We start from the raw sequence: 19,104 nt of genomic DNA, 5'->3' as shown, positions 1-19,104 counted from the left end.
TAGGGCTCCTGTCCAACGCTACATTAATGTATATCGATTTTCCTGCCGCTGCCTCTTTTCATTTGTCGCCCTTGAATACTTTTTATTTACTTAAACTGGTCTTCAGAATATTAATAAGCTGCTTCTTTTATTCCATCTGGCTATTTTTGCTGTCAAAATTCATTTATTTTCTTCTTGCTGCCTATTTAATTTGAACCAGTTAAGATGCATAATTAGTATTTCAATCTTTCCTCCAATCCTCTTTTCCTCCCTCCCTCCCCTGGCTCTCTCTCTCTCTGTTTCTATCTCTCTACCTCCCTCTTCTGCACTCTATTTCTCACTTGCACAATTTCTACATGTCTCTGTCGCTACGGCAACCAATGCTTTCCCCCACTTCCAGGCGCTCTGCCTCTCTCCCAGTCTCTTCTTCGGTGGCATGAGGTAGGCATGCGAGCAGATATCTGTCTTGAGAGTTTGAATCTGCATGTTTCCAAGTGTGTGTAGGTGTATTTGTGAGTGTTGCATGGAAGTTAGAGGGTGGAGTAAATCTGGATACAGATGTTGAGTTTTGTTTGACGGCTCGGAAAGAGGCTTAACGCACGCAAGCATCCACAGGTGTGTTTGCATGTGTGTTTTCCTGTGGAGCTTGTGGTATGGTTTTTGATGAGTGTGATCCATTTTGATCTGGATAAGGGTGTATGCATGTGTGTGTGTGTGTTTTATTTGTGTTGTCTCAGAGCCAGCAGGGTATTTCTCCACTAAAGCCATCTGTTTATGGTCTTTTAGTCAGTGTCAAGACTGAACCTTCCCCCTTTCAGCTCTGTTTCTCTTCTCATTCTTCTCTTTATGTCATTCTTATTTATGAGATGATCGGAGCGGCAAGGAGTCAGTGAACAGGCTGAAGCGATGGAGCGATGGTAAGGCAAAGTGAGAGTGCCTAACAGACTGTTTTGGTTGCACTGTGCTCTTAGATCTGACCAGTTGGTTTCCTGCAGCCTGTTGGGTTGCATCAGCTTCTGCTTTAAGTCTCTTTCCATCTGTGCTCGATTCACGCCTCTCAGTTGTGTTTTTTCCAATCTCTAGCTTTTCCTTTTCAATCCCTCCTTCCGTCTTTTCGTTGCTTTGTCTCTGCTTCCCCCAGCTCCATCTCTCCCCACACTGGATTCATTCCCCTTTGGAGCTTCCTGCTGGTCACTGTAATTTTTTGCACTGCCACCGGTGACAGAGATCGCAGGAAGTGGGAGGAGTTGGGCGAAATGCAGATGCCAGTCACGGCGCAGGCCAGCACCACTCAGCTCTGGGCGGTGGACTGGGGTCCCACGCAGCCCCTGGAGGATGAAACCCATCACTTCCTGTCCAGTCTGGAGACGGAAAGTTTGAGGGAGACTACGCCCGAGGACTGGTCACATCGTCGGAGCATGCCTGCCAATCAAACTCAACACCCAACTACAGGAGACAGGGACAAAATAGAGACAGAAGAGCAGGACACCAAGGAAGGTTGGTGTCCGTGAAATTAGTTCTTTATCTGAGAGCTGCATCGCTGACAGGACTCTGAGCTCATGCTGGTTCCTCATAGTAGAAAATCTGCGCTTGAGGAGAGCTTAGATTTCTCTCCCATTGAGCAGAAGGCAGGCAACAATCCAATCATTTTAATTTTACCTGATTATGACACTCTTGCAACCCTTTTCGCCCCCAACTTTTTCTCTTGCTCTTCTCTCCTGTAATGGTTCCTTGTTGCTTTCGCTCAATGTCTTCACACTTTTCCGACATCTTTGTGTTTCCTTTAATTGCTTTTTTTACGGTTGTGCATTTAGTGAATGAGTTGACAGTTCAGTTCTTGCATTTGAATTGAGGCAGCAAACAGATCATGCATTTGGCAGGCACTTTTATCAAAAGCAACATGCATTGCATTCAATATATTTACTATATTGAATATTATATACTCTACTGTTTGAGGAATGTATATTTAATTGTATTATTTCTTAAGGATATAACCAAATATAGAAGATTGTGAGAGACCATATGTAAACACTGTATTATTTACAAGTATTTGAATTGCAATTCAGCAAATCCTCTTCCTATCATTACAATGTAAAGTATCACATCTGTTTAAAGTGTCCCCTTGCTGTGTCTAATTTATAAGTAATCTAATTTACTTTTTTCAGTGGACCCACAGTTTTACGTGACAGTGACAATTTCATCTCTGCTGATTCTCTCTGCGGTCATCATCTCTGTTAAACTCTGGTGAGATTTTTATCCACTTCTCTGTCTGTATGGTTCTGTCGTACATAGCCTGAGACAGCTTGCTCCCGTGTGTCTATGTGAGTCATTGTACAGTCAGTGTGCCATAATGGGTTCACACCACAGATTTCCACAAACTTTCAATCGAGGGTTCTGCTGTTCAGTAAGAGTTCCCCACAGAACTGTTAAAAAAGCCAGCTATGGATATTCTAACTCTGCAGACACTAACAGTGTGGACACCTTACAGTGTTTTATTGTGCTGGTTTAATTGGAAATGTAGCCTAGAGCACTGAGGGCCATCAGGCATAGGAATGCATTTATACTTACTCTGACTGCAGCATTTGATCGCATAGATGACCATTAAAATGATATAGAGAGCTAAGGAACGGCCCATATCATCCTCAGAGTAACTATAAACATGGGGTGACAGGTTATGAGTGTGATTTATTACTACCAGCCTTAGTTTGTGCTAGAATGTTCCCTTCGCTGAATTCACATCCATCGTAATGTGCCATCAGCCCACACACTCTCATGGCAATTCATAACTATTTTACTTTTCTGAAAAATAGGTGGCTAATGTCTATGAATTTGTACAGTCTCATTTGTATGTTTTTATCCTATCTGCTTAGGCCCAAATTATACTTGGCTTTTACATGTACACTATATGCTTTGTGCACTGTGACATAAAGTTTGTCATCAAAATAGTACATACATTCTATGTCATCAACATAAGCTAGTATATACAACACATACTATACATGTGAAGCCAGATTTTTCTAACCTCTCTCAGCTTGCACATGTGCCTTCAATGTTTTTGTTTCACAGTCAAGAAAGAAACCCCAGAGATAGAACAACAACAAAAGAGCCATGTCGACAAGTGCTTGTGTTTGAGGGTTAAGAGATACCGAAAATCTAATTTAAGACATTTTATTGCTAATAACTTCTGGAGAGAAATAACGCAGACACTGGACACTAGAAACTTTCTAGTGCGCATGAGTCGACCGCATGTGTTGGCAAACACTATCCAACTAAGCAGTTAGGTTTTAGGCCCAGGTCAGGTGTATTTCGTTTTCCACAATTCCCAGCTGAGCACGCAAGACTTTTAAAGTGTAACGTTACTCTATTAACTGTTAGTGTGGATAGACATTCAAATCGTTATTTTCAAGCGCCAAAATTACTCACACATGGCATTAGGCAGACATTGCGCAGACATCAGCAAAAACTGTTGACTAAAATTACATAGTGCAGACCGTATGAATGTGGACAAGTTTTTGGCTCCAGTTCAGGCTGGGCCTTCAGTCTCACGTTCTAAAAATGAAATGTTTCTTTACGAATCACAAATTCATACGAAATCGCCAACTCGTAGAATAACTGTTTTCTCATAAGATTCGGATTGCTTCAGCCAATCACATGCTTTTTATGCTGCGGTAAAGCAATAGTGCAGGCAACGTCGGACAGTGTTTGTTAGATCGATAGAGAGGCTTAAAACCGTGACATCATGAATTCCCGACAGGTTTATGTAAATGTGAGGCCGTCTCTTATCTGAGCGAGCCGAGGGCGGTTTTATTGCAAACACAAGCTACATCTACGCAATTAATCTCTGTATATCACACACTTGCCTTGACAGACACCCTCGCGCTCACTTAACCACCTCCAGTCCATCATCCCATCAGAGCAGAGGTGGAGTGAACTCGCTCCTGAGTCACTGAAGATAAGTGTGTGTCGATGTGGGGTATTAATATTACATGGGACCTCACACGGTGACACTTTGTCTTTCCCATGGTTGCTGGATGACATATATGATTTTAACTGATAATTTCAGTGTCTCTCTCTCACTTTCGCACGCTTTATTTCCCCCGCGGGTTTATTTTTCTTGCTGAAGGCGGTCTATGAAATTAAGCCAGTGAGTGAATGAACTTCCCGTCAGTGCCTCTGAAGTGTTTGCCTTCTTTCCCGTTATACTCTTTAATCTCTCTTTTCATGCCTCTTTCTCACCTTCTTCAGTGTCTATTCATTCACTGACTGACGTCCTAATCTCTCTCTCTCTTTCATTCAGTTACGACCGCAGTCTCTCCCAGCGCCCTCCGCCTCTCTCCCTTGCCATCCCTCGGCACATGGCTCAGGAGGACAGCAGGCAGACACTGCACAGCACACCATCCTTCCCCGGCAGAGAGAGGTAGCGTGCGTGTCTAAGCCTGTGGGACAGGGTGCCAAGACTGGGTTTAGCACTGTGTGTGTGTGTGTGTGTGTGTGTGTGTGTGTGTGTGTGTGTGTGTGTGTGTGTGTGTGTGTGTGTGTGTGTGTGTGAAAGAGGAACAGTCAGAGATAACAAGACTGGTAAACCAGACACTGTCAAAGGGAACAACATAAATAAAAAAACACGTTCCTAACAAATAAATAATCACACCTAGGGGCTATGTTAAATTACGGATTTTTAAAATCATGTCAGGAAGTCTGTGGACCCTTTTGTAAAAGTCTATTCTATTCTATTCCAAATAGCACAGAAGTTGTATGAAGTATTGAACGTTTTTAATTTAAGGAAAGAAAAATTATTAAAATGTACTATTGCATTATGCATTCATACACTGTTGCATAAATACAATTACAATATCAAGATTAAATTATTATGACATAACATAAAATAAATATTAAGATTAAAAATGACATTCAGTGTAAAGCTGTAAGTGGAAAATGTACAGTAAGTGGCCTAACTATTTGAACTTAATCACAAATTTATTTCTTATAAAATTAATAGCAATATTACATTTTTTCCATTAACTCATTTAGTGATGTAAATTGTACCTGTTCATTTTTTATAAAGTATTTGAGTGATCAATGTTCATTCAGTTGAACCTGTTGATGTGGTTTAGACTTCATCACTTAATGACTAAAATATGATATTTTTCTATCTTTGTTTTGTTTCAAAATTGCGCTGAATCTTTTAAAAATGTGCATGCAGTGAAAATGTGTTCTATTAATGAATGTAATATCTATTTAAACGTAAAAATGCAGATACCCGGTATGTATGGCTGATTCTGTGAAAATGGTGTGTAAATTAGGATGTTAGTGTTGTTAGATCAGTTGTAAAGGCTTGCAATACAAAACAGTCAGTTAGGCTTGGTTGTGGAGGTTTTTCTCAATTGTTGTGAATATTTCAACAGGAGAAACGCAGAGTGAAAGAAAGCGTGCCATCCATGAAATCAGACCCACTTCCTGCTGCTCTGTGCATTTCAGTATTAATATCACTCTCGATAATAGAGTGCGACACTTATTAATTTGCCTTCTCTTTCTCCATCTCTTTACCCCACGCTGCAGGATACCAGTGGTCAATCTTTGAAGAGCTGACTCTTCTGAGTATGATAATCAAATCCCGCTGGCATGACATAGACTTTGGTGTGCACACATGGGCAAGCCATCCGAATGTACATAACCTGTAGATAGACACGTGTGGATATATGGATGAATAACATCTGTTTGGACACTCTGATGGAGACTGTGAGGTTTTGTGGTCCAGTGGCTCTTCATTTCTGGCTGTAACTCTTTCTTCCAATGCTGTTTATTCTCGACAGTATTATTCTTGTTAGTCAACGCAGCCTTTCAGAAGGGCTCTGGGAATGCCAAGTCCTCTACCATAAAAACAACCATTCGCTTCTGATCCTGGAATAAGCTGTGATGTATGTAGTTATTCATTTAGTAACCGGCGTCACATACTTGTAGTAGCCTATCTCATGCATACAAAGTTACAGCTGCCCACCGCTGCCTTTATCTCACTTTGAGTAGCATTTATTTGAGCTTAATGAATGACTGCAGCTATTCTGAAGAGTTAAATATAATTCACATCACTTGTTTATAGTGTTTCATATGGCTCCGTGTCCCATGGCAACAGTGGACTGCAATGACGTCAGCTGATATAAACAGATATCTGGAAACACCTCTGCAGTGTTACCTTATAATTTACACTAATTATCTGACGAACGTTTTTCGTCAAACATCTTTTGAGGTGTTTGTGAAACCTACGTAATTCTATTCAAAGTGTGGTGTTATGCATTTTAGCGTTATACTTCTAAATCATGGCCATGTAGCTCTTCTCGGGGTGTTTTTTTTTGGTTAGCAGAGAGCTAGCATTAACCACAGTGGTTGATGTCTGTGATGTTTTCATGTTGAGTTTATGGAAAGCACAGTTAAGGACATGTGTGAAGACATACTGAAAAATACGCTTGGCGCTGCCATGGCATATCTAGTTTGATAAGCAATGTAAAAAAACACAAGTTAGTTTGATCTATCACAATGCTAACAACCATGGCTAGTGAGGCAGCTTGGGGTTTCTCATTTATGAACCGCAACTATCAGCAGGGTTTGGGTTCTTAGACGATAGAAACATTTTTAAATACGTGCTGAAGTCAGTGTTTACTTGTGTATTTTGACTAATTTGATAATGATAGGGGATATTCAACAGTAAAGATTCTAAAGGGCAATTGTGAAAAACTGGCTTTCTATTTTAGAATGGAGTCAGATTGAATGCAAGTTTGCAAAATCAGTGCATGGATAGTTAATGGCTAATCAGGGGTTAGCATTATCCAATACATTGTAACAGTTATCAGCAGGCTTGGTTTCGGATGTATTTTTCCCATTCTTTTTTCCAACAGGGATTTAAAATAAAGTCTTTAATAGTTATAAGCCATCAACCAAATCAAGCAACTACAAGGTGAACCACAGCATTGCAAACATTCATTTGAAGCAAAAAAAAATCTGACAAAGGTGCAAGACTGTACTTTGAGGGAACAAACTACACTCCCATGATGCATTGCAAATTACATGGTTGAATTCATAATAAAGTAGAAATATAAAAATATTGATTTAAAGACGTTGATATAGAAACAATATATTTGACATTCACAGCAAAATATGCATATCATACAAATATTCAAGTCATTTAGGAGCGTAGGAAGACTGACTATTATGTTTTTCAATTATGTGCAGTGATTCATGGTAATGTGCAGGTGGTAAAATATTTTTTTTGGCACTATTTGCTTATCACGATTCTCTGATTATTGGAAGCGTCTATGTAAAGAGTATAGGTAAAAAATTCAGCTGTTGAACATGATTAAAAGAAAATCTTAATAATGCAGGCTGAGCGCTTCAAAAGATAACAACCTTGTAGCTCACAGAAGGTCTTTCTGAGATAGTTTATATAAATTATCATTAAAAACAGAATAGGAATGGGATTTTTACTTCCACTCTATAGACTGTGTGGTCGGTCTTTGTAAAAGGAAATTTGAGGAAAAGCAAGTTTGTACATTTTATTTACATTTAATTCAAAGACATTTTTCTTTGAAATGATGAATTGTTCACAATATGACCAAGAACATATATTTAGATCAATTTTACATATTCACTTAAAAGCAGAAGAAATTCTGCTATAAGCTGTATTTTCCAAGGAAATCATTATCAGACCCTCTCAAATAACCATGTAACTCGTGAAGTGAAGAAAAAAAAATTACAACAGAGAGGGGAAAAAAGAAACTAATGTGCCATTATAGTTTATGGTCACAGCAGAATTCTCTCTTAATTTTTCACATAGTGCACAAGAAGCTACACCATGTGAGATATGTTTAGAGGTTTCACATCATTTATGTAGCACTGCCTTAAAAATGTGATTCAGTGTTCTATGAAGTCAATAAAAAGCCATCTCTGGTGTTTTAAAACATGTTTCTTTGGTGTGGTGTTTGAGAGGACTGTCTATATGACAGTGAGTCACACAATCACACACTCCAAACAGCCAGGCCAAAGGGACACCGCGAGGACTCATTAGCCATTGCACAGTAACAAAACACCGGGACACGAAGACACTTCACACGCACACATGCTGCATGTAAGCCGCAAAAGTTCACAGCTCCCATCTGCTCAGAGCTGAAAGACCGAGAAACTGAAGCGCAGTCACACTGACTGAAATTAACACCACTATTTATAGAGAGAAACAGAGGAGGGGGTGTGCGTAAAAAGGATCATGGATTTTGAGGTGGATGGATTTCTACAGATGGAAAGAGAGCGAAGGCAGGGGTTAATGTACAAGTAGATCATTGCTCTCTGCTTTTTATTGTTCTCCTCATTTCTGAGTGGCTACAAGTTAATCGCTTACCATTACAGACCATTATGCAGGACAGAGAGAGAAACATTGCTTTAGTCAAGCTTAATAGCTGGATAAAGGGCATTTTGCATAACACAGCGGAGGGAAGAGTGTATGTGCTGAGAGGAAACCAGGATGTTATTTCAGGGCCCCGACATTAAAGTGTGGCTAATTAATGTCATGACCTCTCAACAGACATGCCCCCATTGAGACGAAACATTTAGCAGCACTTAACATTAGAGGAAAGGAAACGTGAAAGCCAGAGACTAGACAGGGTGACAGATGGATATCATTTATTCATTGGCTTTATCAATTTACATCCAGGTTTAATAACGAACCAAACAAACGCGCAAAGGAAAAGGAGTATGAGTCAAATTAAATGACATTTACAGCACACATGTACATAAACACACTCCCAAAATTGTGTTAAAGTTGAGTTTAGACTGTGATGGTGGTTTGTGTTTGAGAAGTGGCAGGTTTTGTTTTTCTGTCTATCCAAGCGAGCAGTCCACAATATATCTGACTGTGAGTGGGTTACTGAAGATTGAGTTCAGCGCTTAAGATCAATTAGACTTTGACCAAATCTTTCCGCTCCCACGAAGCCTAAAAAATACAGAAAGAATTGTTCAGGTGAAATATTGATCTATTGTAATGATTCTTCGTAATTTTCCTTGTGGCTATTAATGGTTCATATTTAATGCCGTTGGGTTAGTTCACCCAAAAATGAAAATTTGCAGAGAATTGACTTACCCTCAAGCCATCCAAGATGAAGATGAGTTTTTTTCACTGGAACAGATTTGGAGAAATTTAGCATTACATCACTTGCTCACAAAACAGCTGATAAAGGCATCACAATAATTCACAAGTTATCCATGATTATGATTATGTCTTGCAACGTAAAAATCTGTTTGTAAAAAACAAATCAATCATTAAGACATTTTTTAACTTCAAGTCCTCTGTCCATAATATCGCATTCTCCAGTGAAAAAGTCATCTTATCTGAATCAGAAGAGAAATATGCACAGATCAAGCACCTTTTACGAGCGTAAACGGTCCAGAACAGTTCTACCAAATGTCTATGGATTTTGATGTGAGAAGACAACAGGGAATGGACTTTTTCACTGGAGGAAGAGTTATTATGGACTATGAATTGGTATTTTTATTTTATTTGCCAGAAATGACAGTTTAAAGTTAAAACGCCGTATTGGTGGATTTGTTTCTTACAAACATGCAGCTTTTTACTTCATAAAATGTCAACTGATGGACTGGAGTCATATTGATCACTTTATTGTGATGCTTTTATCAGCTTTTTGACTCTGATTCTGATGGCATCCATTCACTGCAGAGGATCCACTGGCAAGCAAGTGATGCAATGCTAAATTTCTCCAAATCCGTTCCAGTGAAAAAATAAACTCATCTACACATCTTTCATGGCCTGGGGTTTCAGCATTTTTCATTTTTGAGTGAGATATTCCTTTTTTTATCTGGTCTTATTTACACTCATTTTGAATGCCTAAAAAAGGTGCAACTTTAAATTTCATTATGCCACAAAAGCAAATGATCTTAATGCTTATCTTAACCAGGACATGCCTTTAATGTATTCTCCTAATCATATTTGAATAATCTGATAATTATTATTGGAAAATTAGCAGCAGCTTCCCATATGGACAAGGAGTACCCCTGAAATGTTAATGACTGAGACACTTTTAAAGCCTTGGACTCTTGGATTAATCTGTGCTTAATCAGCCTTGAATAAATTAACTGACATTCTTTGGTGACAAAGAAAAAGCAGTGGTGATCAAAAGCCCCGTCTCTTTCCGGAGCACATCCTGACATGAGATTTCCAAACCAGGACAGAGACTATTTTAAACTCATTGGTGTTTAATTAGGACTATAAGCCTGTGGGTGTTATCTTATACATCACATTTAACTAAAAGGCAGGAAGCAGTACATAAGCTCACAAAAAGAGCACACACAAATACTCATAAATCATATTCTATGTGCTTAAAAATGCCATTAGTATATATTTACTCCCTGAGATGTATGATTTATGTGTAGTGAAGCTGGTAGTTTTAATAAAAAATAAAAACTGTGCAGGGCTTTATATATATATATATATATATATTATATATACCACTGTGATATTTTCTAGATATTACAGTAAGTTATAAACACTAACCGAAGGGGATTCTGAGGCAGTAAACCCTAAAATGCAGTTCACTTACCCTTTGACCTTTGAACTCTTTTTTCCTGGTTGCCGTGTTTCCTGTGAGGAGGCGGGGTCTCTTGGCTCAGCTGGCTGGTCTGCATCCTGATTTGATGCTGCTCCAGCAGGGGCGGGGCCAGATGAGGGGGAAGCGGAACTTGCCTTGAGGGTTTTCTGTAGGTTTGATACCTAAATAAGAAGATGAGAAAAAAAACTTGTCATTGAATCCTGCAGTTGTCAAAGTGAAATAAAACCGGGACAAGCCCTCATCTAGATTTTGGGGCAGTTGTGGCCTAATGGATAGAGTCTTGTAACTCAAAGGTCACGGGTTCAAGTCTCAGGTCCGGAAGGGATTGTAGGTGGGGGGAGTGTATATCCAGCACTTCCTCCACCCTCAATACCACGACTGAGGTAAGACCCTTGAGCAAGGCACCGAACCCCCAACTGCTCCCCGGGCGCTCCAGGTGAGTGTTCACTACTGTGTGTGTGTGTGTGCACTTGGATGGGTTAAATGCAGAGCACAAATTCCAAGTATGGGACACTTTAAACAATATGCTGTATACTATCATAACCAATAAATGTTTGTTTTTTTGCATATTTATTCAATTTTGTGTAAAAAGGTCTTAAATGGTCATGACATAAGAAATAAAATTTGCTTTGATCTTTTGACATCTAAAAAGTCTTTGCACCATTTAAACACCAAACATCCTCCTCATTACAAACAAAGCAGTTATTTAATCAAGCTTCAAACACAGCTCGTTTGGATATTGTGGGATTTGTGACATCATATAGGCAAACATATTTGCATATGACTGCTGCTAGAACAAGACATTAAAGCATAGTTATAACTATTAACTAACTGGCATTCAGTTGCTTAACGGGTGAGTTTTTGTGCAAAAAAAAAAACTATTAACCTTAAGGAACATTAAAATAATATAAAAATATATCTATGTCATAAGTCTTTTCATTTTTGGCAGTCCAATAAAAAACTAAGCACATACTATCTTTTCTGAACATTAACAGAAATGTTTAATTTTACTCATCGAACAGGTAAACACCTAAAACTGCCTTTATATGTGGGTCAAGTGATGCTTATTTTTTGTCCGCAAATCATACGCACAATGACTTACACTTCTTCAATGATTAACATGCTTTAGATTCCTGAATTGACATTCATTTGGATATTCTTGGGGGCTTAAAGTAAAAAAATTAATAAATAAAAAAGGCAGGGTGATGCAACCTATTTGAAATCAAAATGAAGGGAAACATGCTTCAAAAGAATTAATATTATAGTTTTCAATGTAGTTTGGGATAATTTTCATTATTTATATAGAATGTATGTATATGTATAAATGTAGAATTTGTTAAATATAAATGTAGCACTTATATTTAATAATATAATTGTAATGTTATATTTATTAATGTTTATATTTATTAATGTATTAAAAAATAAACAAACAAGAACCATTTAGAAACCTTCAAAATAATAATTACACGTGTACACTCACATATAAAAAATACACTTACTTTTTATTGACTTTATTTGCTTTTTACTTTTACATATTAGGGTCATTTGAAACTACATGAAACCAAATCTTTATCATTGACATGATCTAATATTGTATGTCATTTAGGATGGATAAAGATTCACACACAAACCTCCGTTTCCACTTGAGCTTTGACCTTGAGCTGGTTTTCTCTGTACTGATTGGCTCTTGACACCTGCTCCTCAATGCCACACAGAACTGCTTCACAGCCTGTACACCTGAGAGACACAAACAGACAGAATATTTCATACCACCAGCAGAGTCCACTGCAACATACAGACACAGACACAAACACAAACACACGCTTACCACTCCTGCAGTGTGTTGGCAATGTTTGGTAATTCGTTGGGGCCCAGGTCTCGACCTATGCTGCAATCTACCTCGACCTGCTGGTTCCTCTGGTCCAGCTTCCCATGGATAATGTCACTGTAAACAGCCTCGATCAGCAGGTCTTCCAGCTCGCGCACATTCTTCAGCTCTAACTGCTGGAGCAGTAATGAATACGGCAGACACTATCCAGAGAAAGAGGTGTTTTTTGCTTTGTTTCTTGAATACTATGCTATGCCCTGGGGTAAGTTGAAACTTCTAATTTGTCCTAGTAATATTACAAAGGCTTGATAAGAGAACGTTGGTTTCATCAATCATGCAGTCAATAATACTAACAGCCCATATTGTGAACAGCTGTGCGCTGAACATAAGGGAACTCATTCAAAACAGTGCTAATAAACCCTCGGTTGAGAACGGATGAATCTCTACCTTTAGATTGGAGGCCAGGCTGATGATTGACAGGTGACGGAGTTTGTTCTTCTGAGCGGGTGTGAGTTCAGGAAGTGAGGCTGCCCTCTCTAAGTGGCAAACATACAGTTAATTAACATACATTAGAACCATCCACACAACCAGGAGGAAAACAACTGATTACATTAAAGCCCTGGTAAAATCTGCAAAAGAACAGTAGTTAACGTATTTAGCAAGGCAAAGGGCAGCGTATACGGTCTCATTCAGAGGCAGTGCAGGGAATGAACCTGCCTCCTCGGGGGCCAATATCTGGTCATTTGTTGTCATGGTTACCTTTATAGTCGCAGTAGGTTCCATACGCAAAAAGATTGAGAAGCTGGTAGACTGCAGCATGGGGACCCGTCTCCAGCTAGAGAGAGGGACAGTGAAGTGCAGACAATGACTGATATGACAAAGTGTGGAAGTATCTTGTGTTCAGCAGGTAAACACTTCAGCTGGGCTCTGTAGGAATGACGATGTGGTACATGAGTACTCTGGGATCTCATATGTGGCAGAGAAGTGTGCATGTAACGCAGTGATGATGACATCTGTTGGCTTTCCAATTGGTTTTATTACAGCACTCCTGGCAAATATCAATACAGTAATATATAATATAATAAATGTGTTATGTTTACATAAGTTTGAGTCAGTATGTGTTTTTAAATAAAGAAATGATTACTTTTATTCAGCAGCCAGGGACACTTTAAAATGAACAAAATGACAGTAAAGAGATATATAAAGTAACAATAAATTCTATTTCTTTCTTTTCAAAGAATCTTAAAAAAAATATCTTGTTTTCCACAATGAGCAATCAGCATTTTAGAATGATTTCTATAGGATCATGTGACACTGAAGACTAAAGTAAAGTATAATATATATAAAACCAATTTATATTGTAATATAAATGTCTACGTAAATCCATACTGACATCAAATACGTGGAATGCTCTGAATGGAAAACAAAAACTTGGAATTTTAACCTGACTATTCAGATTGAATATGAAAGATTTCAAACCATAAAAATTATATTTATCAAACTTAAATTCAGATGCCCTGTGTGTGTTTGTTTTTGTATTTTTTTTGTATATGCCATTCAAATTAGATTAGTGTAGCATACTCTTTTCAAGTGTATTCAAGAGTATACTACACTAATCTAATTTAAATAGGATATACAAAAATTTGGATTTGGTTTCAGACACCATGGCGAAGCACATCAAGAAAGAAAAATAAAAAGCTCAGTGCTTGAAGAGATGATTAATCGACTTGATTTCGAGCATGACATGCAGGCGTTGAAAACTAAAACAATTACATTTGACACAGAATTTATGTAAAGTCATCAAGTTGAACTGAAATAGATTTTTTAGCACAAAAACTCACCTCACGGACGTTGGGCAGTTCTAGTATGTCTGAGAAAACGTAGAGGCCTGGGGTTTCCAGCACAGAGCTGATGGCCTGAGCCAGAGCTGGACCTGAGAGAGACAGCAGCTGATCCACCTCCATCTGAATGAAGAGGAAGAGTTTAAACCACCCAGGAGGCCCTGAACAACTTTCAGAAATAAAAAGTACTATGTTCAGACCTATCAAATGCAAAAGTTGTTCTTATTAAATCTGTAACGTTACTTGAAAGCCTCAGTAACTCGTGTACAATAAACATGCTTCATTGGGCTTGTTAAATTGCTGTTGATCCACAGCAATATGCTTTCGACGACATTTTGATACAAGAGTTTAATATGACAGGTGGCTCATGGTAAACAATAACTACATTAACAGGGAGAAGTTATGCATGATCATGCATAACTTTATGGATTAAAACATAAAGACATGCATTTACATGCACTTGACACAATGAGAATATTTATGAGACTACAAATGATAACGAACACGTAACGTTATGCATGTAAATTAATAACACTTCGGAAAACAGGCTGTTTTATTAAAGTGAACTGAAGTGTTAATTGTGTTTCTCGACAGTTACTAGATTTTGATACACGAATCCATATTCTAACCGTGAATTTACTTTGTTTAATGGAGTCTAAAAGCATTCTATTTTGTTTAATACTAATAAACACAAGTTTAAGAGAATAAACCAGTCAGCTCGTGCTTAAAGTTCAGCGCCCGTTGTGAAGTAACGTTACATCAACACACCAGCAGCTAGGCCTTGCGGTTAGTAAACTAAGATCTTACGTAAACACGCGTCGTTGCACACTTTGCCAAGTACGCTCAAATGTTCAAAATGAACTTGAGACCACATTTTGCACAGTCAAATGTGCAGAAAATGCGGTATATTTACCTTATTTATAAAGACTGAGGTTGTTTGTGTCAACTGTGGTCACTGCTACTTCCGTTAGCAAGCGTGATACGACATGAAACGTGCTCTCTGATTGGCGGAGACGTAGAAGGGTGGGCGTGTCCACAGAGCGATTGTAAGAGTGAGCGGATACACATCGCCACCGTGAGGCTGTGAGAATTATATTTTCTTGGGAAGTCTTCTCAATGAATCAAAGCCAGTTATTATGACATCAACTTGTTGAACAAGAAACCTTACTATTGAATTCTCCTTGTACCCATCTTAAATCAACCTATATGGTTTGTTAGTCTTAGCCAGTATAAGCCGGTTTCCAAGTCTGACCAGCTAAAAAGTGCCTGAAACCTTCATAAACCAGCCGACATAACTTTGATTGCATAAAAAACTTTTAAAAAATGTTTGTGCCTGAGGCAAAGGGGGTGTTGATGAGAGGAAAAAACATTATTATGCAATGTTTTAAGAGTCCCAAATCTCAAGTCAAATCAAAGACACACAAACTTAATCGGATATGAGAATTTCAATTTCACTTTTTATTAAAAAGAATGAAAAGGCAATAGAAAAATAGAGATGCATTTTTATATATATTCTTCAGATCAAATATTAATTGTGATAGGATCCATTTCACAGATTCGTTTGTAACTGAAATCACATGGCACGTCAAACCATGTTTTGGAGTGTGAGTCCAGGACTGCGCAGTCTTCTCCATGAATCCCTCCTGACTGGTGGTTATTGGGCTCTTTATCCCCTTCACTCCAGAACCTACAGAGACCAGCGGAACAATCAGGAAAACATAATATTAACATCTCCTCAGAGAAACCAATTTGCATTTAAATGACCTCCACTGCCTTCACTGTCACTGAGATTTTTTAAAGACAAAATCCTGCTTTGGTTTTACTTGTCTATATCCAGGGTTTTTAGGAGTTTTAAGGACCCATTACCCCCAAATATGAAGGGACACCCTAAAATATAAATGTAGCTATATATATATATATATATATATATATATATATATATATATATATATATATATATATATATATATATATATATTTATTTTTTTCATGTACAGACCTATATGTACTGTTTGAGAAAAAAGTATAGGCTACATAATACTTAAACAATTGGCCTTTTTCCCACAAAACAATTGATTGAAATATTATTAGAAATATTTTTACACCAATATTAAAATAATTTAGATAAATAATAAAAGAAATAATACAAATAATAATAAGTTAAAGGCAACTGGTGAAAAAAACATCTCTGTAGAAAGAAAGGTACAAGACAAAAAAAAAGATGTATATATATATATATATATATATATATATATATATATATATTATGTATATGTATATACATTATAAAAAATAAAAAAAAATCCCTAGTTAGTATTATTTTTGTTCATCCTCTCTGTGTGTGTGCGTGTGTGTGTGTGTCTGTGTGTGTGTGTGTGTGTGTGTGTGTGTGTGCGACGTACGTTCTATTAACCAGTGTGTTGTCCACCCATTTCCACACTCCCTCGGTCTCAAGGTCTGATAAACCAATCCAGTAATGATAGTCTACTCCACCACGATTGCGTGCGACACTTTCAAGTGTGTGCTGTAATAAAAATAAAAATATCAGAACATAAATGCATATGAACATAAATGCTGCATACACTAATTGAAACAAAGGTTTAAGTAAGTTTTCATCCTGTATATGTAAGAAGTCGATTCACAAACATGGCTTACGTGTTGTTGGTGGCTGTGCAGGATTGACAGATGGCCACCCATAGACGCGCAGCTCTCTTTGCTGTGCTGCCAGTCAAGTTTATCACCACTAAAGAAATAACACCTCCCTTCTAAATGCAGCCAGTCTTCTGGGCATGGCCTACATTTGATCACTGCGGAAGAGAGATGTTACAGAATGAATGGGTGAAAGAAAGGGAGCGGGAAAGATTAAAACAACAATCTAAGGTTGACCCTCGGGGATCAAATATCATTCAGAGACTGTATATTCACAAATATTTTTGTTTCCTCACCCGGTTTGGAACAAGTCTGTCCAAGGGTTGTGTATTCAGAGCAAAGGCGGGAGAAACGCTCCTGCATGGCGGTGAGTTTGAGAGAAAGAGACGCAGCCTCAGACTCATCATTCTTGACTGGCTTTACAGTGTCTGGTCTGTGACTGTTTACCACTGCAGAGAGACAGAGTTTTATGTATCAGTGTATTAAACCAGCAGCCATGCAAAGACTTCAGACACCGCAATGTTTTTATGGTCTTAAATAAATGTTTAAATTACCAGCTAGCTACCAGAAAACCAGCTATTTATTATCATTATCCTTCAGGAAATATTATTTTAGGAATTATGTCTGCATATAAATCCTAAAGCCTTATAGAAAACATTTAACTCATTGGTAAAAAGGCTATTCTATTCTATTCTATTCTAATGTAGGGATACAAAATATATTGTACCATATTGCTTATTTGGCTATATTATAAGATTTTATTTATAGGAATTTGTCATTTTTTTTTAATACTTTTTTTTTTTTTTTTTACATTTAGAATTTTAATACCAGATTATCAGCATCTCTCAAAAATGTAATATTGATGCACCCCATTCTATTCTATTCTATTCTATTCTATTCTATTCTATTCTATATCAGTACCATATTGGATAAAGGTCAATATTATATTTATACTATTGTATATGTCCATGTTGTGCATGATCAATGTCAATATTACATTTACATTACCATTGCCATCATTTAACTTTATTAATTCAATAAAACTATTTAAATGTATTCTTTAGCAAGCTTCAAAATAATTGCAAACATTAACTGAATAACACATTTATTAATTGAATAACATTTATATGTCATCACATTTAAACAGCAAATCTCAAAATGAATATGCATTTTCTATACTATACATTATACATCACAACATCATTTTGTGATGTCTACATTTTTAAATGAGTGATTTTTGTTGTTAGTGCTTTATTTTTTATTTATTTAGAGTCTCTAATCTAGTCTCTTTTATTCGTTGTGAAACCCTCTGCACTAGAGATTCAGAGGCATGCTTACGTGCGTAATGTCAGTTTACTTACAGAGAACGCCAAGTACTATGTTTGCACAAACTGAGGTCAGTAGAGCCACGAGCAGTACAAGGGAAGCCTGCCCCGTCAGACACTTCGCCCCTTTGTGAACCCCTGAGGAAACACATAATTAGTTGATTATTACTCTGACTTGCTCCACATTTCTCTACATTTCTCTTCCACTCCCCCCTTCAGTTCACGCACTCGCATATACACATATACATTACCTTGTTTGCCCTGTGATGTGAGTATAGGTCTGTTTCCACCATGAGAGACGTCCTCTGTGAACTCTTGTAAACTGGTGTAATTTTCAATATCTTCCATCTTTAACAAAAGATTCAGTAAATGAGTTTATTTAAGAACAGAGCTTCTTAATTAGTCTGTCTTTATCTTCTAGTCCGGTCCTCCAGATCACCTATAAAGAAATAACAGTCCACGAAGAAGAAAGAAACCAGAAGAGAGCTTCCCTGGAAAAAATGAAGAAGGGAAAGTTCTTCCTGAGTGTGTCTGCTCAGATTTGTATGAACTGCTCCTTTTCACAGTTCACTGGGCTCTAACTTTTATCCCACTTTCTCTCCCTCCCATCGTGCCTGTGATCATGTGCACAAATTCAGGGCCGCTAGAGGGTAAACACAGAGAGGATGAATTAGAGGAGAGCTGGTTATGCAATACTGAACTTTTTTTTACCATGCACAAAACAACCCATATTTTGCAATGAGTCATTCTAGCCAAAAAAAAGAACAGTTTGTCCATGATAGTGAAATGATTTTATTATTATAATATGAATTCCTGTAAAATGTTTCATACTGAACATGTTGTAAAATCCAGCTGTACACAAAACATCCAAACAAGATTTG

The 19,104-nt window shown here is 37.7% G+C and overlaps 3 protein-coding genes across 11 annotated transcripts; 1 reads left to right on the top strand and 2 right to left on the bottom strand.

The window, feature by feature from the left end:
- The first annotated feature begins 330 nt into the window (after positions 1-330).
- LOC128030728 (PILR alpha-associated neural protein-like) lies at positions 331-7,929 on the top strand. 5 transcript variants are annotated; one of them, XM_052618597.1, is made up of 6 exons: positions 331-420; positions 846-896; positions 1,121-1,476; positions 2,145-2,223; positions 4,277-4,396; positions 5,536-7,929. In XM_052618597.1, exons 2-6 carry the CDS (start codon positions 886-888, stop codon positions 5,555-5,557), a joined length of 588 nt encoding a protein of 195 aa, XP_052474557.1. In that variant the 5' UTR covers positions 331-420; positions 846-885; the 3' UTR covers positions 5,558-7,929. The 5 variants fall into 5 exon arrangements, with proteins under 5 accessions (XP_052474557.1, XP_052474559.1, XP_052474558.1 ...); XM_052618601.1 differs by having other exon boundaries at positions 358-420; positions 1,205-1,476; XM_052618599.1 differs by lacking the exon at positions 5,536-7,929 and having other exon boundaries at positions 4,277-4,400.
- A 694-nt stretch (positions 7,930-8,623) lies between these two features.
- LOC128030725 (COP9 signalosome complex subunit 7a) lies at positions 8,624-15,538 on the bottom strand. Of its 4 annotated transcripts, XM_052618593.1 has the most exons (9): positions 15,163-15,538; positions 14,250-14,372; positions 13,168-13,243; positions 12,856-12,944; positions 12,409-12,611; positions 12,212-12,317; positions 10,572-10,741; positions 9,098-9,133; positions 8,624-8,950 (listed from the first exon to the last, which is right to left on the bottom strand). In XM_052618593.1, the coding sequence occupies exons 2-8, from the start codon at positions 14,370-14,372 to the stop codon at positions 9,100-9,102; spliced, it is 801 nt and encodes a 266-aa protein (XP_052474553.1). In that variant the 5' UTR covers positions 15,163-15,538; the 3' UTR covers positions 8,624-8,950; positions 9,098-9,099. The 4 variants fall into 4 exon arrangements, with proteins under 4 accessions (XP_052474553.1, XP_052474552.1, XP_052474550.1 ...); XM_052618592.1 differs by lacking the exon at positions 9,098-9,133 and having other exon boundaries at positions 14,250-14,418; XM_052618590.1 differs by lacking the exon at positions 9,098-9,133.
- Positions 15,539-15,686: 148 nt separating this feature from the next.
- LOC128030727 (CD209 antigen-like protein E) lies at positions 15,687-18,836 on the bottom strand. Of its 2 annotated transcripts, XM_052618596.1 has the most exons (7): positions 18,663-18,824; positions 18,475-18,571; positions 18,260-18,361; positions 17,195-17,347; positions 16,905-17,056; positions 16,652-16,773; positions 15,687-15,936 (listed from the first exon to the last, which is right to left on the bottom strand). In XM_052618596.1, exons 2-7 carry the CDS (start codon positions 18,569-18,571, stop codon positions 15,771-15,773), a joined length of 792 nt encoding a protein of 263 aa, XP_052474556.1. In that variant the 5' UTR covers positions 18,663-18,824; the 3' UTR covers positions 15,687-15,770. The 2 variants fall into 2 exon arrangements, with proteins under 2 accessions (XP_052474556.1, XP_052474554.1); XM_052618594.1 differs by having other exon boundaries at positions 18,475-18,836.
- Positions 18,837-19,104: the final 268 nt, after the last annotated feature.

This window comes from Carassius gibelio, chromosome A16 (assembly GCF_023724105.1).
Source record: "Carassius gibelio isolate Cgi1373 ecotype wild population from Czech Republic chromosome A16, carGib1.2-hapl.c, whole genome shotgun sequence".
Lineage (NCBI taxonomy): Eukaryota > Metazoa > Chordata > Actinopteri > Cypriniformes > Cyprinidae > Carassius > Carassius gibelio.
The sequence above is the reverse complement of the archived record's forward strand: the minus strand, read 5'-3'. Positions and strand labels throughout refer to the sequence as shown.